The 16,991-nt window shown below is 42.1% G+C and overlaps 2 protein-coding genes across 2 annotated transcripts in view; both read right to left on the minus strand.

Moving 5' to 3' along the window:
- Positions 1–162, minus strand: part of LOC117517118 (Down syndrome cell adhesion molecule-like protein 1 homolog) — a 29,397-nt gene extending 29,235 nt beyond the window's left edge. Inside the window, 1 exon segment of the mRNA XM_034178044.1 lies at positions 9–162. Within this exon segment, the coding sequence (XP_034033935.1) occupies positions 9–162 (154 nt within the window).
- LOC117517607 (Down syndrome cell adhesion molecule-like protein 1 homolog) overlaps positions 1–16,991 on the minus strand; it is a 243,800-nt gene that overhangs the window by 66,112 nt on the left and 160,697 nt on the right. The window contains 11 exon segments of the mRNA XM_034178694.1: positions 2,371–2,556; positions 3,296–3,536; positions 4,822–4,892; positions 5,013–5,180; positions 5,263–5,391; positions 5,499–5,595; positions 5,885–6,084; positions 6,625–6,801; positions 6,908–7,027; positions 7,169–7,453; positions 12,005–12,277. Coding sequence (XP_034034585.1) covers positions 2,371–2,556; positions 3,296–3,536; positions 4,822–4,892; positions 5,013–5,180; positions 5,263–5,391; positions 5,499–5,595; positions 5,885–6,084; positions 6,625–6,801; positions 6,908–7,027; positions 7,169–7,453; positions 12,005–12,277 — 1,947 coding nt within the window.

Raw genomic sequence — 16,991 nt, forward strand, 5'->3', positions numbered from 1 at the left:
GCACTCACGGTCCTCGCGGGTCTGGATGTAGAGGACGTTGCTGCGGACTCCGTCCCCAGCCTGCGTGTAGGCTAACACCTGGACACTGTAGTTGGTGAACTTCTCCAGCCCTCGCAGCTCTACCTGTTCACGTGTGGTGGTGATGTTCTGCATCTCCCCCATTCTAAAGAGGAAAAGAGGCTGTTTTACAGATCTGTGGGTTATCACGTGGACAGGCAACAAAGACTACACACACGGCTTTGCTTTCATTAGTAAACATTACTAGCATTAATCATATCATTAGCTTGACTACATTAGCTGCATTTTTTGGACTTCAATGTATGTTTTTAATAACAAACCGGACAACTACATCTAAAAGCTAACACTTTTAAAAACGTTTTTCTCAATAGGAAACTAATTTGTTGCTGCACAATTCTGGAAAATTCAAGCGGTACGCTTTGATGGTCTCAGATGAAGGCCACCCTAAAGAAGAAAAAGTTGCAGTTCCTTGACTGGCCACTTGAGGCTGGCTTCAAAAGTGAGCAGGTTCCCATTTAAGTCCATGTTAAAATGTGCAATTTTAGAGTAGAAATAAACATGTTTACAGCCTGTTAGAAAAACAAAACAAATGGTGTCGGTCTCATTAGATAGTTTCCCCTGCATGACAGCTTCTTAGTTTAAGCTATTTTAAGCCATAATGCTATGCATAATTAGGGGCGTGGTTGCATAGAGCTGCAGAGTCGAGGGCCTCCGACTCTCGTGCAGACCCAACACTGATTTGTGGAGGGGCCTTGCATTGCTCTAAAGGGGAGCACAGTTTTTTTTAAGCCAGAAGTGTAAAGTCCTATTTAATCAGGCATTTCTCCCCTGGGATATTTAAAAATTTGAATTGTTGAATATGCAATTATAACAGTTTGAGAAGGAAAGAGCAATCTTCTCATGCTTTTTTTTTTTTTTTTTTTGGGGTGGTTGGAGGGTGACTGACAGGCTCGTCCATCCAGGGCGGTACCAAATGACACCGATGGCGGGCAAGGCACCCTAAGCCGCGCCCATGATGCCAAGTATGCTCTCATGGTGTCTTTAGTTCAGAGGTCACTTGATGCGACTGCTAACTGTTGTGTTGTTTCTGGAATACCTGGAATAATATGGCATGCTGTGTGGTGAAACGTCCTAACGGATCATCAAAGATGTTCCTGTTGCCATATTCCCACTGAGTGAAATTCTTGTTGTATTTAATGTTGTACTTTTAGCAGGTATTGGTAGCTTTATCCATTTACTGTGTGATTCCCACACCAAACCAAACCGTTATGAGAACCATCACACAGTTCTGAAAAATATGATTTAATAAACACCCAAACTGAGGTTAGCCTGATAGCTTAGCTGGGTCAGACTCAAAAATAGGGGCATGTTCAGGCTTCCTTTGTCACATGACTGAGTAACTAATGCTCCATCTTTTTATCCAGTTCTGGGTTCATCATGACAGAGTCAGCTCTGCCACCGTTGCAAACATGACAATATCCAGATATGCCCTTCACATAGGCTATTCTGCATCTCGAACAAAAACGTATGGGTGACAGCATTAATTACAATCTATGGGAAAATTCTACTATGTACGCTATTAGCATTAGCTTATCCTCCACTGTAAACACTACCCTCTAGGAAGGACATTCACTGGCTGTGCATACATAGGCCATTTGGTCTTTTATCATTACCCATAATGCATTACGACGCAGCACTTTGGAACATCTTTGGAATTCATTTGAATTTCTGTCTGCTAACGTGTGGATTCACATTTTCAATGTGAATATTATGAGCTCTTTCATGAATATGTAGAGCAGGTACCTGAGTGGAAAAGAAGCTGAGCTGCCAATATTATCCTGGGTTTGTATCCCACTCATGCTACCTGTCTGTGTCCTTGGACAAGACATGGTCTCAGTCCACCCAGCTGTAAATGGGCACTGGCCTCGCCTGGGGAGGTAACGTGTGTTGGACTGCAGTCCCATCCAGGGGGAGATGTAGACTCTAATCTGGTTGATGCTACAGAATCCAAAGATTACAGGACTGTCGACAATATAAACTGCAATAATCAATGACTTCTGCTGAGCGTGTTTTGCTTGAAAATTCTTCTGACAATGTTGCCCATTCACTGTTGTGTAGGGTCATGTTGCATTAGCGGTAATGACAAATACAGAACAGTGGCACATACATACAATGATGAGGGACATGCACAAAATATGTTTCACCACAATCATATGAAAACAGTATAAAACACCAACAGGGTTTTATAAGAAAGGTGCACTTACACATAAACCATACTGACAACTGATGAGTGAACTGACAACTAGCTGGATGAGTTAGTGAAGTTTAGAATGAGATTTAGGTGATAATTACTCTGCACTGGCCACTGGGCCTGGCTCCCACAGCACCCACCTCCATCGGGGAAGAGGGACCAAAACACAACACGGTAGCCTTTCAGCACACCGTGTAGTGTCACCCGTGGAGGCTCCGCCCATGTGATGACCGCCTCGTCCGATGTCACAGAGATGGCGCGCACGTTCTGAGGAGGTTCACTAGGCACTGAAGAAAGAGACAGTTTGTGTTAGTGCTGCAAAGAGTTTCTGAAGTCATGCATTCAAGTTGTTCCAGGATGCTGACTACACATCAGTGGAAACTGTCAAAATAAATCAGTCACATAAACTCAGATTAACTATCAACAACTCATTGTTCTCTGGATAAAGAAGTGTAGACATCAAGTAGGTGTACTAGTGGGTGTAGGGTAGGAAGAGCTCTGAGAAAGCCTACTGAGCCAGAGTTTCCCTTTAAGGTGGAGCTGTGGCTGTGAGACATAATGATCTTAATTGGCATAATGCTGAGAAATAGAAGATGAACATCGGCATGGGCTAAACAGTTACATAATGTGTACCATTCTGGCATAGTGAACTGAAAAAGTAAATCTTATACAGGTCCCAAAGGCCCATCAAGTCGGTGCTTATCCCTGTATATCACGGCCTGAAACATAGATGACAGTCAGTCCATCACAGATTACTTCCCCAGCCATGACTGGTGCCCATTTGCAGCTGGTTGGACTGTGATGATGCAGATGAAGTGTCTTGCTCAAGGACACTGACAGATACTGTAACTGATAATTGAACTCAGGTCTACATATTGGTAGGCAGTATGTGTGGTATGCTGAAGTAATAGTATTCACTGCTGTTCTTAACATAAAGGAAAGAACATTTTCAATTGTATTTCAAGCCTCCTCTCACTCCATGAGTTTTCTCTTTGCTCCTCTTCTCACTCATCCTGGTTTTCTTACCATCTTCCAGCGTGGTAGCATTGATCTCAGTACTGGAGGGGCCTGTCCCGGCTCTGTTGAAGGCCTGGACGACTACTCCGTACTGGGCAAACTTCTTTAGGTTGTCCAAGGTGTACACTTCACTGTCCCCTGTGGCTTTCATCTCCACTATGCTGTACTGGCCATTGCTGCCTGGACCATTCTCTCTGTAACCGATCTGGTAGCCTCGGATCACTCCATTCTGCAGCTCCTTCTTAGGAGCCTGAAAAACAGTTATGGTTATAACAATGACTATAGAGATGTACATCCTGATTGGCTACTTGTGAAAACTGGTATAATACTTATAAATGTTAAACAGAACACAACTAATACATTATTTTAGCATTTTTTAATAGGTTTTACATGCTATATTCATTAATGCACCCATTCCCAAACCTAAGAACGCTGCAGCTCACTTTGGAATCTGAAAATCATCTGTGGTTCACCGAAAAATTTTACCATAATTTTGACTGACACATGAAATTCATGAAGTCATTTTCTAAAGCCGCTTATTTCAATTAAGGGTCATGAGGGGGTACACATGAAATTAAGATAAAGTTTTTCTATGTATACATTAAAATACGTCAGATAAATAAAGAATAACGTAATTTAAATTGTATGGCTTTGTTTTATTACTTTTGATTACATTTTTTAAGACAAATATATTTTTGAAATTATTAAGATTTTCATAGGAAATTTCAATCTTCATTCCTACTCTCACCTATGGTCATGAGTGTTGGGTCATGACTGAAAGAACTAGATCGCGGGTACAAGCGGCCGAAATGGGCTTTCTCAGGAGGGTGGCTGGTGTCTCACTTAGAGATAGGGTGAGAAGTTCGGTCATCCATGGGAGGCTCGGAGTAGAGTCGCTGCTCCTTCGCGTTGAAAGGAGCCAGCTGAGGTGGTTCAGGCATCTGGTAAGGATGCCTCCTGGGCGCCTCCCATGGGACATGTTCCAGGCACGTCCATCTGGGAGGAGACCCTGGGGAAGACCCAGGCCTAGGTGGAGAGATTATATCTCCACAATGGCCTGGGAACACCTTGGGATCCTCCAGTCAGAGGTGGTCAATGTGGCACGGGACAGGGAAGTCTGGGGTTCCCTTGCTGGAGCTGCTGCCCCCGTGACCCAAACCCGGAAAAGCGGTTGAAGATGAGTGATGAGAGTGAAGATTTTCATATCACTTACAGAAAGGTCTTGCAAAGTAAGCCATTGTAGGTCACTGTATTACTGTCTCTAAACACAGAACCGCTATGAATCACCACACTGTCTCCACCTTTCTCTCCTTTATTGCCGGCGATGACACATTTTTGATACAAGATGTTTTATTTGCCAAATTACAACTAGTCTCACTTATTGCATGTGAAGTTGCTGTTGGTAGCAATACCTCAATATACTGTAATATACATATTTATACTTATAATAATACATTCACACTTGCTTATTTGTTGATTCATACCATCTACAAGTATACAATAAGTAGCATGAAGTAACAACAACAGGGTTTTACCCTCCATGTAACCCGTATGCTCTGAGATGTCATCGGCTGCAGTATCACATCCACTGGTGGTCCGTCAGGTGCTGTTGAAAGATGTCAAACTCGATGTTAGTCTCAAAACATATTGAGTTTTATAGTTCCATAAAAAAAGAGAGGTACGGGCAATACAAAGGAAACTTGTATTATAGATAATGGTCACTGACGTGCTTCCTCTGTGCTGATTGTGAGCTCTTTGCTGGGAAGACTACGGCCAATCTTGTTGTAGGAGTACATGCGAATGCTGTAAACACAGGCCGGGTGCAATTCCACAATATTGGCCTGGTTGTTGGTGGGCGAGATGTTCCTGGTTGTGTACATGTGATCCCAGGTGTCTGCCAAATGAGGACATATTCTAAAACAGCCTCCAGGATCTTTTTCTGGACTAATGTGTTGGTTTAGAGCTTGAACACCTACCTGACTTGTTCTTGTACTCAATGTCATAACTGGTGATGATGCTGTTGCCATCAAACCTCTGGATCCAGCGCAGGTTCATGCTCCTGTCCTTCACCTCCCTCACTTCTAACTCTGGAGGATCTGGTGGTTCTATGCATGTTACAAAGAGAAAGGTGATGGTGCTGACCTCAGAGACTGTTATTACTCTTGTTCAGTCTCAGTTTAAGAAAGCATGTTTGGCGTTATGGCACTGATACCTTGGACAGTGAGCTGGATGAGCCCTCGTCCTTCTCCATAGGAGTTGATGGCATGACAGGAGAAGAAGACGGAATCTCCTCGCTCAGCTGGGTTTAACTGTGAACATCAAAGTATACTGTGTACTAATAATTCGTCAGTAACTACAATCATTAACAAATAAAGACCCTGAAACATTTGAAGAAGACAAAAACGTTGCATGGGCTTCGACCTAATAGCTTTCACAGCATACTGATGACATAAATTTGTTGATAAATTAGTTGATGAGTTTCTCAAGAAAAATTCTAAATAATTACACTTTACAATATAGTTTAAACATGAAACAATCTGATGGCTTTGGATTTGGGTTGAGGGCTTTATGCTGAGCTCAGTGAAGTATGACTCTGACCTTCAAGGTAGAGATGACTTCATCTCCCTTCTTGTTTATTGTGATGGAGTAACGGGGGTTTCTCTCAGCATCGATGACCGTGTCCCCTCTCTCCCAGCGTATGATGATGGGCTGCTCGCCCCGCGCTGTGCAGTTCAGCTCCTTGGTCTGGCCCTTTCTAGCCATGGTAGTGTTGGGGTGGCTGGTGATCATGGCAGGAACTGAGCAGAATAAAAGGCATGTCATTATCAGGAGGGGAAAGTGATGTGATATTACAAACTGAGGGTATATTAGAGAAGGATAGATATCTTTATTTTTTTCTGTGCACTCTGCATTGTCAAACCCTACCTGGCCACCTCATCCTGCACCCTCCCGCTTTGTTTTCTTTCCATATTCCTACTTGTCTTCCTCATACATAGATTATTGATTGGAGAGGTTCCTGCGGTTTTGTTTTCATCACTAATTCATCAGCCCTTTAACCCCAGCAAACATCCGGAGCAAACAGACATGCTGCCGGAACAGATTAATCAATAACAAAGACAGTACCAGTTGTGAATACAGTAAGGTGGAGAGAAGGTTTCCTGGGTTCACTACAGACCGGCCATTGAGCAGAGCCCGAAGCAAAGATGCTTTGTAGAAAAAGTGATTCAACCTCAAAATCTGAGACTTAGCTCTGGATACTGTATGCACAATCCTGGAGATATGAGTAAAAGTATGAAAAGAAGTGTGTTCACAGAATACAGAGCATGACTGACACTTACTCTTGACAGTAAGGATCATACTCTTACTGATGTCTGAGCCCACTCCATTGGATGCCTGGCACAGGTAGTATCCTCGATCATCCTCAAGAACATGTCGGATGAGCAAAGAGCCATTTGACATGATCTGGATACGACCAGTTAGAGGGACAGGGTGGTACTGCTGAGGGTTTCCAACACCTGCAGGACACAGAGGTCGAACAGAGTTCATTTTAATGGTTCAAGTCCATAAATGCACCACACCTCATTTATGTCTGATCCTAGTGGTATGTTATGCTGCCTTTACCCTTGGCATGTTTCCACATGACTTTCGGAGGTGGGTAACCCTCCACAGAGCAGTTGAGGACCCCAGCTTTGCCATAGATACAATCCTGGTTGTTGGGCTGTACCACAAAACGTGGTGGCACTGAGAAAAAACAAGATGTCACTTTTTCAAATGAAAGACCATGAAGAAAATCTTTTTAAAAAATGCGAGTGGCCTCCCTCTACATCTTAGCTGTTCTGACCTATTTCTTCATTTCTTTAATACTTTTGCTCAGTTTCTCACCAGTAACGATTAACTGTCTTTCCCAGCTGACGGTTGCAGCGGCGTTGCTGGCGATGCAGGTGTAGTTTCCATTGTGCTTCAGTGTCACCTTGGATATTTGCAGGGAGCTCATGAATTCTTTGGTCTCTATTCCCATGCCAGAGGCAGAGCCTGGCACGATGAGTTGGCCATCTTTGTGCCAGGTGATGCGTATGGGCATGTCCCCAGATGACACTACACAGGCGATATACATGAGCTTCCCCACTGAGGTAGAGGGGATATCGAAGGGTTGAATCAGCGGCGGCACTGGGTGAGAGGAAGAACGCAGAGTCAGAAAACACCCGGCGTGATAAATGGTGCAAAAGAACGGCAGTGTGGCCATCGGGAGCAATGCAGAAAAAGAGAAGGTCATTGGCCAATGGGTCCTTTCCCTCCCCCCTCAAACCCCCATCTCCTGCAGCCCATAATAGCTGCTCTGGTTAGAGTCCAATTGGCAGGAGAACTTTTCATTTCCATAGTGACGGAGGTATGAGGTGGGGGTACTACAGCTGAGACATCTGGGGGATTTAATCTAGGCTTCATTATTATTCATCTAATTAAATCAGAGTCCACACTCACACAGGCGCATGCACACATCCTTAACACCTCTGCAGCTTGCCCTTCTACCATCATACCCGGTTTCACAGACCCAACAAAAAACACAGACACACACTGGCACATAACTCTACCTGAACAATTCACCTACCTCTATCAGAAATGCATCAATGTCAACTTTACAAGCAAATGTCTCAGATGACAGTGAACAGGTTTTGAACTCAATTCTCAGAAATCCTGCTTTAAAACACCTGTAAACTACGAAAGAATAACACACAAATAGTCTGCACTAACACATGACACTCTAGGCAGAAGTTGATAAGGGTACAAGTGATGCTCTTCTGCAGAAGAGTATCATCCGTGATTATGACCTTTGACCCTATTGTCCCCCAAATTAATAGGCTTCTTGATGTCAACCATACCTAACACACATGCCAAGTTGGTGACAATCAAGGAATTAGGAAAGAAGTTTTCATAACATTTTTACAAAGTACACTGCATAATGTAATATACAGTAGTGTTCAGAATAACAGTAGTGCTATGTGACTAAAAGATTAATCCAGGTTTTGAGTATATTTCTTTATTGTTACATGGGAAACAAGGTACCAGTAGATTCAGGTAGATTATCACAAATCCACAAGACCAAGCATCAGATATGCACACTCTTAAGGCTATGAAATTGGGCTATAGTAAAAAAAAAAAAAAAAAGTCAGGAAAAGGGGGTGTTCACAATAATAGTAGCATCTGCTGTTGATGCTACGAAACTCAAACTCTTATGTACAACTGCTTTTTTTAGCAATCCTGTGAATCACTAAACTAGTATTTAGTGTAACCACAGTTTTTCATGATTTCTTCACATCTGCGAGGCATTAATTTTGTTGGTTTGGAGCCAAGATTTTGCTCGTTTACAAGTGTGCTTGGGGTCATTGTCTTGTTGAAACACCCATTTCAAGGGCATGTCCTCTTCAGCATAAGGAACATGACCTCTTCAAGTATTTTGACATATCCAAACTGATCCATGATACCTGGTATGCGATATATAGGCCCAAACCATAGTAGGAGAAACATGCCCATATCATGATGCTGCACCACCATGCTTCACTGTCTTTCACTGTGAACTGTGGCTTGAATTCAGAGTTGTGGGGGTCATCTCACAAACTGTCTGCGGCCCTTGGACCCAAAAGAACAATTTTTAATCTCATCAGTCCACAAAATATTCCTCCATTTCTCTTTAGGCCAGTTGATGTGTTCTTTGGCAAATTGTAACCTCTTCTGCACATTTCAATTATTCGGGGGATTCTTGCAAATAAATTAGCGTCACACAGGCGTCTTCTAACTGTCACAGCACTTACAGGTAACTCCAGACTGTCTTTGATCATCCTGGAGCTGATCAATGGGTGAGCCTTTGCCATTCTGGTTATTCTGCTATCCATTTTGATGGTTGTTTTCCGTTTCTTCCACGTGTCTCTTTTTTTTTTTTTTTGTCCATTTTAAGCATTGGAGATCATTGTAGATGAACAGCCTATAATGTTTTGCACCTGCGTATAAGTTTTCCCCTCGCCTATCAACTTTTTAATCAAACTACGCTGTTCTTCTGAACACTGTCTTGAATGTCCCATTTTCCTCAGGCTTTCAAAGAGAAAAGCATGTTCAACAGGTGCTGGCTTCATCCTTACAAAGGGGACACCTGATTCACACCTGTTTGTTCCACAAAATTGACAAACTCACTGACTGAATGCCACACTACTATTACTGTGAACACCCCCTTTTCTACTTTTTTTTACTAATAGCCCAATTTCATATCCTTAAGAGCAGTGTTGTCTAGTAACGAAGTAAAATACATCACTACTGTACTTAAGTACGTTTTGGGAGACTTTGTACTTTACTTGAGCTTTTTAAATTCAGCTTACTTTCACTTTTACTTCACTACATTTCTGACTTTAATTGCATACTTCTACTCCGATACATTTTCTATACGCCATGCCATTACTCGTTACAAAAAACACACACACATGCGCGAAAAAAAGTCATGTTTTGAGCCAGAGGACACCACTGATTACTAGTGACTGCAACGAAGTCAGGCTGATTTGTCATGAGACATGTCCGGTAGGATGTTTTGCAGTTGCGCACTTGGGGGGTGTTTGTCAGGAAAATGATAATTTCTCTGCATTAATTACAGACCTGCAGTGGGTCTGTAATCAACTTTTCTGCAGCGCGGCTTTGCTTTGAACCTTGAACCAATTGAAGCAGTGATTCGCAGGTCGAAGCAGTGCTTCGATCTATGATTCATGGATTTTATTTCGCTTTATCCTAATTTTTTCCCGCTAAAACTCTGAAGAGCATATGTCTGTGAGAAATATTTAATATTTTTATGTTAAACCGACCTGTTATGGTCTTCTGAAACAGTTGATAGATGTAGTTTATAGCTTAAAAATGGGACTGATGCTAATGCGTTAGCATGTCTATGGCATTTTCAATGTTAAAGTTAGCATTAAGCTGTTCGCATCAGCACGTTTGTGTTGATTTGTTTTCTGTATAATTAATGGCTCAGCGTTCGTTGTCGTAAAAGAGTCAAAGTGTAATTTTTTTAAATTAATTTTTATTCATATATTATAGCAACAACAATCATAGTCTACATATTAGACAATAATAGTCAATAATAATAGACTAATAAAGTTACAATACAATTTTAGAGAAAGAGACAAAACGAAACTAATGAAACAAAACACAACAAACAAGATAAAACCATGAAAATAAATCAATACATATAGAAATAAATGTTTCCTGTGAACACCTAGTGAGTAGCCTACTCTCGTTTAGGTTTTGAAACCTTGTTTCTGAAGTGTTTTTTGTGTGATGTGCACAATTTTCAGTATTTTGACTAATACTACCAGTCATTACAAGCCTAGATAAAATTTTATTTAAAAATCAGTCCGTTTTTGATTATTAACATTTACTTGTACTTTTACTTTCAATACTTGAGTACATTTAGTTGTACATTACTTGTCATACTTAAGTACAATAAAGTCATACTTAAGTACAATAAATACTAGATACTTTAAGACTTTTACTTGAGTAGCATTTCAATCAGTGACTTGAACTTCTACCAAAGTCATTTTTTAATGGGTATCTGTACTTTTACTTAAGTGTGATTTTCGGGTACTTTATACAACATTGCTTAAGAGTGTGCATATCATGAATGCTTGGTCTTGTTGGATTTGTGAGAATCTACTGAATCTACTGGTACCTTGTTTCCCATGTAACAATAAGAAATATACTCAAAACCTGGATTAATCTTTTTAGTCACACAGCACTACTATTATTCTGAACACTACTGTATAACAGGGCACCGCAGTCTCGTTTGAACCCCTGCGTGATATCGCGGGATTTGACGACTTCTGGGGACAGCCTGCTGTTTGTGTCAATACAAACACAGCATCACGTCTAACAGAAAATGGTCTACTGTTTTGTTTTTGGCTGCAATCACTGAAGCAGTCACGAAAAGTGCATTTTTTTTTGGTTCCCAGTGGAGAAGGGAAGACAAAGCAAATGGGAGGTTGTGTGGGTATGTTTTAGCCTACACACATAGCCATAGTAGCTCCTTTCTCTTGCCTGCACAACCGCCTCGACGAGCTCCGGGTTATAAACAAACCACAACACATCATGTCCTCTTTCCACCGCATCGTCAGTTTTTCTTTGCAGTTTCACTTTGTTTGCTGTGTAATTTGCCCAAAAATTCAGAGAAAGTGCCATTTTTCTGCTGGTGACAGACGAGGGCTGCAGGATTATTGTGTCATATGCGTCATATTTTAACCCTTTAGCCCCCACCCTCAAACGAGACTGTGCTGCCCAATATATACTTCAATTTGTCCATCACATTTGCTGCAAGGCATGTTGGGATTATGAGTCTTGTTTGATTTATGGCTGTGCAATGAGCAAGTGCAAGTCAATTTGCAAATATGTCACCACAGTCTCACACTTTCCAGAAAGTGGGCAATTTTCTCTGTGGACAGAATATAGTTGAACAATGCGTTATTTTCAACATGGACGTGAGGTCCCCACATTTCAGTCTCTTGTTTTGCTTCTAGTAACAAGCGCACCTTTTCCTTTTTTTTTTTGAAAAGACATATTGAAGCTGCAGTGTAGGCAGGTAGCTGACTCTGTCTCCATTGTAGTTTCACTTTGAACTGTATTATTATTAACTATGTGTTTTACATTAAACCTAACCTTTCCCAGTACCATTTACATGATTCATCATCTTACCTTTGACAGTGACGTGGACAGTCTGGTTGATTGATACCTGGGGCTGGATCAGAACACTGCACAAATATGTGCCCTCATCTGCACCCTTTTGCACATCTGTCAGCCTCAGGGTGCCATTATCAAACAGCACTTGACGGTGATTATCGGGTAGCTGCATGCCATCCTTCAGCCACTTGATGGAGTAATATGGGTAACCAATTACACGGCAAGTTATGTAGGTATTCCTGCCTGCCACTGCAGTGATGTCCCGCATGGGTCTGATTCGGGGTGGACCTAAAGACACAGGGAAGAGAGGGAGGGGATGGAGGGAGGAGACAGACAGAGGTCGGCGAGAGGGGCAGGTGAGGTGAGGGAGATCATGGAGAAACCATGGAAACAAGAGGTGAAGCGAAAAAGGTTGAGGGATAGAGTTGAGAGGTGGAGAGGGAGGTTAGTGATGCTCCCTTTTAAAAATCATGATAATGGCTATTTGTTATGTTTCAGCCTGCTATTATTTCTAATTATGTTTACTATATCACCATCTATGGAGCTACCTCCACCATGGAAGTAGTGTTTTTGCCTTGTTCAAAAGAGCCCAATAAAATCTGATGGAGATCTGAAACTAGAGGCATATTTGGGAGTTAACCAATTTCTATAACATAGCACAATAGCGCACGCACGCACGCACGCACACACCAACACACACACACCACACCACACACACACACACACACACACACACACACACACACACACACACACAAATATAATATATATTTGGTCCAGATTTGGATTGAGATTTGGCAGATGTTAGGTCCTTGGTGAAGGTATGACAACTGACACATAGCTCACTGACTAGCCAACTACTGTTCATCCAGAAAATATTCACAGCTCTTCACTTTTTTTTCACATTCTGTTATGTTACAGCTGTTGGGAAAGTGTAGGAACACGGACCCACAACAGGGGGGCGCAAATGAACGGACAATGGAGTAAGTCAAATAACAACACTTTACTGTTGTGAATGTGCACAACGAATACACCAATCACAGAAAGGGACAACAGTCAATTCACAAAAGTGTCGTGTGGGCAGGCTCGAAGATAGGAGACGCCCCTCCAAGGTAAGACCGGAACCACACGGCTTCCTCCGCCACAGGACCCCGGGAATACTGGAGCCGCCAAGTCCCGAACTCCCAGGTGGCCACTGCCTCCGCGTGTCGGACCTGGTACTGCTGGCGAGGAAACAAAGTACAGTCAGATGGGGGCGCGTTTGCACCCAGGACTCCGAACAGCAGGAAAGTTACCTCCACCTCTCGTTGGAACAGTAATCCAAATAACTAGCTCAATCCAAAAAGATACACTCTGTTAGCGTCAATACGTTACCTCTCCGGTAAAAACGATATCTCGGCAATGAGGTGGAGATGCCGTCCTGCTGATATACCCCACTGATGATTGCCGTCAGCTGTCTCAGGTGATGGGTGACAGCTGTCACCGAGGCTGCTCCCGTGAGGCGGCGGCGCCCTCTGGTGCCTGGAGCCCGCACTCCAGGCAGGGCGCCCTCTGGTGGTGGTGGGCCAGCAGTACCTCCTCTTCAGCGGCCCACACAACAACAGCCTTATTCCAAAATGGAGTAAATTCATTTTTCCTTCAAAATTCTACTCACAACACCCCATAATGACAACATGAAAAAAGTTTTTTTGTTAAGATTTTTGTAAATTTATTAAAAATAAAAAACTAAGAAACACTTGTACATAAGTGGGTAACACCTCAATGCGCTACTATTGAGGTGTTACCTAGATTGACAGAATTTAATAGTATTTCATGTAGATCTCAGTGCTGCGTTTGATACCGTGGATCATCATATTTTGCTCGATAGGTTGGAGAATTTTTTGGGGGATTACTGGAAGTGCCCTTGCCTGGTTGACGTCATATCTGTCCAGTCGTTCTCAATGTGTCTTGTATAATGGCACTACCTCTGACCTTGCTGACATGAGATTTGGGGTTCCACAGAGATCTGTTTTAGGCCCCTTGCTTTTCTCCCTGTATGTGGCACCCGTTGGGCGTATACTGCGGCGTTTTGTGATTGCCTTTCATTGTTATGCTGATGATACTCAGTTGTACATGCCGATAACTGCGGGAAATCTCACTCCCATAAAATCCCCGAGGACTGTCTTCTATCAGTGAGAAGTTGGGTGTCTAGTAACTTCCTACTTTTAAACTTTGATAAGACTGAAACGATGGTTCTTGGTCCAGCGACACATTGGCATCAGTTGACCAGCTGGCGCTCAGCCTGGGTTCGTGTCTCATACATCATACGGACAAAACGAGGAAACTTGGGGTAATTTTTGATCCCACGTTGTCTTTTGACCTCCACAGCAGGGATGTTACTAGGACTGTTTTCCATCTGAGAAATATAGCGAGGATCCGCCCCATCCTGTCCATGGCTGATGCTGAGACCCTGATTCATGCTTTTGTTTCTTCTAGACTAGATTATTGTAATGTTCTATTTTCAGGGTTACCACAGTCCAGCATTAGGGGTCTTCAGCTGGTTCAGAACGCTGCCGCCAGACTTCTGACACATAGCAGAAGGTCTGAACATATCACACCCATTTTGGCATCTTTGCACTGGCTCCCTGTCTCTGTGAGAGCAGATTTTAAGGTTTTGCTGTTGACTTATAAGGTTGTTCATGAACTGGAGCCATCTTATCTGGCTGATCTGGTGGAACTCTACGTGCTGGCCCGGGCTTTGCAGTTACAGGATGCGGGACTTCTCTGTGTTCCCAGGGTGAAGAAAAAGTCAGCCGGTCAAAGAGCCTTTTTGTATCGTGCACCCACCCTGTGGAACAGTCTTCCTGTGACCGTGAGGCAATCGGAGTCCGTGGACATTTTTAAGTCAAGACTCAAAAGCTATTTTTATTCTCTTTCTTATGAATAGCTTTTATTTTATTTGTTTTATTCTTTTACTTCTGTTTTTATTTATGTATTTGATTTTTTTTAATTCATTTTTAATTATTTATTAAATTTTATGTTGACTTGTTTTATGTAAGGCACCTTGAGATGTCTTTTGCTGTGATTTGGTGCATTATAAGCTAATTAAATTAAATTCAATTAAATAAGTATTCACACCCTTTGCTCAATACTTTGTTGATGCATCTTTGGCAGCAATTACAGCCTCAAGTCTTCTTGAATATGATGCCACAAGCTTGTTGAACCTATCTTTGATCAGTTTTGCCCATTCCTCTTTGCAGCACCTCTCGGGCTCCATCAGGTTGGATGGGGCATGTCGGTACCGACGCTCTGACAGAATGACCATCAGGTTCTTGGTCACCTCCCTGATTAAGGTCCTTCTCCCCCTGATCAAGGAATTAGTTATTATCCAAACCATCATGTCTATTAGACCCCATTTCTACCAGGCTGCTCAAGGAAGCCCTACCATTATTTAATGCTTTGATCTTAAATATGATCAATCTATCTTTGTTAGTTGGCTATGTACCACAGGCTTTTAAGGTGGCAGTAATTAAACCATTACTTAAAAAGCCATCACTTGACCCAGCTATCTTAGCTAATTATAGGCCAATCTCCAACCTTCCTTTTCTCTCAAAAATTCTTGAAAGGGTAGTTGTAAAACAGCTAACTGATCATCTGCAGAGGAATGGTCTATTTGAAGAGTTTCAGTCAGGTTTTAGAATTCATCATAGTACAGAAACAGCATTAGTGAAGGTTACAAATGATCTTCTTATGACCTCAGACAGTGGACTCATCTCTGTGCTTGTTCTGTTAAACCTCAGTGCTGCTTTTGATACTGTTGACCATAAAATTTTATTACAGAGATTAGAGCATGCCATAGGTATTAAAGGCACTGCGCTGCGGTGGTTTGAATCATATTTGTCTAATAGATTACAATTTGTTCATGTAAATGGGGAATCTTCTTCACAGACTAAGGTTAATTATGGAGTTCCACAAGGTTCTGTGCTAGGACCAATTTTATTCACTTTATACATGCTTCCCTTAGGCAGTATTATTAGACAGCATTGCTTAAATTTTCATTGTTACGCAGATGATACCCAGCTTTATCTATCCATGAAGCCAGAGGACACACACCAATTAGCTAAACTGCAGGATTGTCTTACAGACATAAAGACATGGATGACCTCTAATTTCCTGCTTTTAAACTCAGATAAAACTGAAGTTATTGTACTTGGCCCCACAAATCTTAGAAACATGGTGTCTAACCAGATCCTTACTCTGGATGGCATTACCCTGACCTCTAGTAATACTGTGAGAAATCTTGGAGTCATTTTTGATCAGGATATGTCATTCAATGCGCATATTAAACAAATATGTAGGACTGCTTTTTTGCATTTGCAAAATTAGAAAGGTCTTGTCTCAGAGTGATGCTGAAAAACTAATTCATGCATTTATTTCCTCTAGGCTGGACTATTGTAATTCATTATTATCAGGTTGTCCTAAAAGTTCCCTGAAAAGCCTTCAGTTAATTCAAAATGCTGCAGCTAGAGTACTAACGGGGACTAGAAGGAGAGAGCATATCTCACCCATATTGGCCTCTCTTCATTGGCTTCCTGTTAATTCTAGAATAGAATTTAAAATTCTTCTTCTTACTTATAAGGTTTTGAATAATCAGGTCCCATCTTATCTTAGGGACCTCATAGTACCATATCACCCCAATAGAGCGCTTTCCTCTCTCAGACTGCAGGCTTACTTGTAGTTCCTAGGGTTTGTAAGAGTAGAATGGGAGGCAGAGCCTTCAGCTTTCAGGCTCCTCTCCTGTGGAACCAGCTCCCAATTCAGATCAGGGAGACAGACACCCTCTCTACTTTTAAGATTAGACTTAAAACTTTCCTTTTGCTAAAGCTTATAGTTAGGGCTGGATCAGGTGACCCTGAACCATCCCTTAGTTATGCTGCTATAGACTTAGACTGCTGGGGGGTTCCCATGATGCACTGAGTGTTTCTTTCTCTTTTTGCTCTGTATGCACCGCTCTGCATTTAAT

The sequence above is a fragment of the Thalassophryne amazonica genome, chromosome 9 (genome assembly GCF_902500255.1).
Source record: "Thalassophryne amazonica chromosome 9, fThaAma1.1, whole genome shotgun sequence".
Taxonomy (NCBI): domain Eukaryota; kingdom Metazoa; phylum Chordata; class Actinopteri; order Batrachoidiformes; family Batrachoididae; genus Thalassophryne; species Thalassophryne amazonica.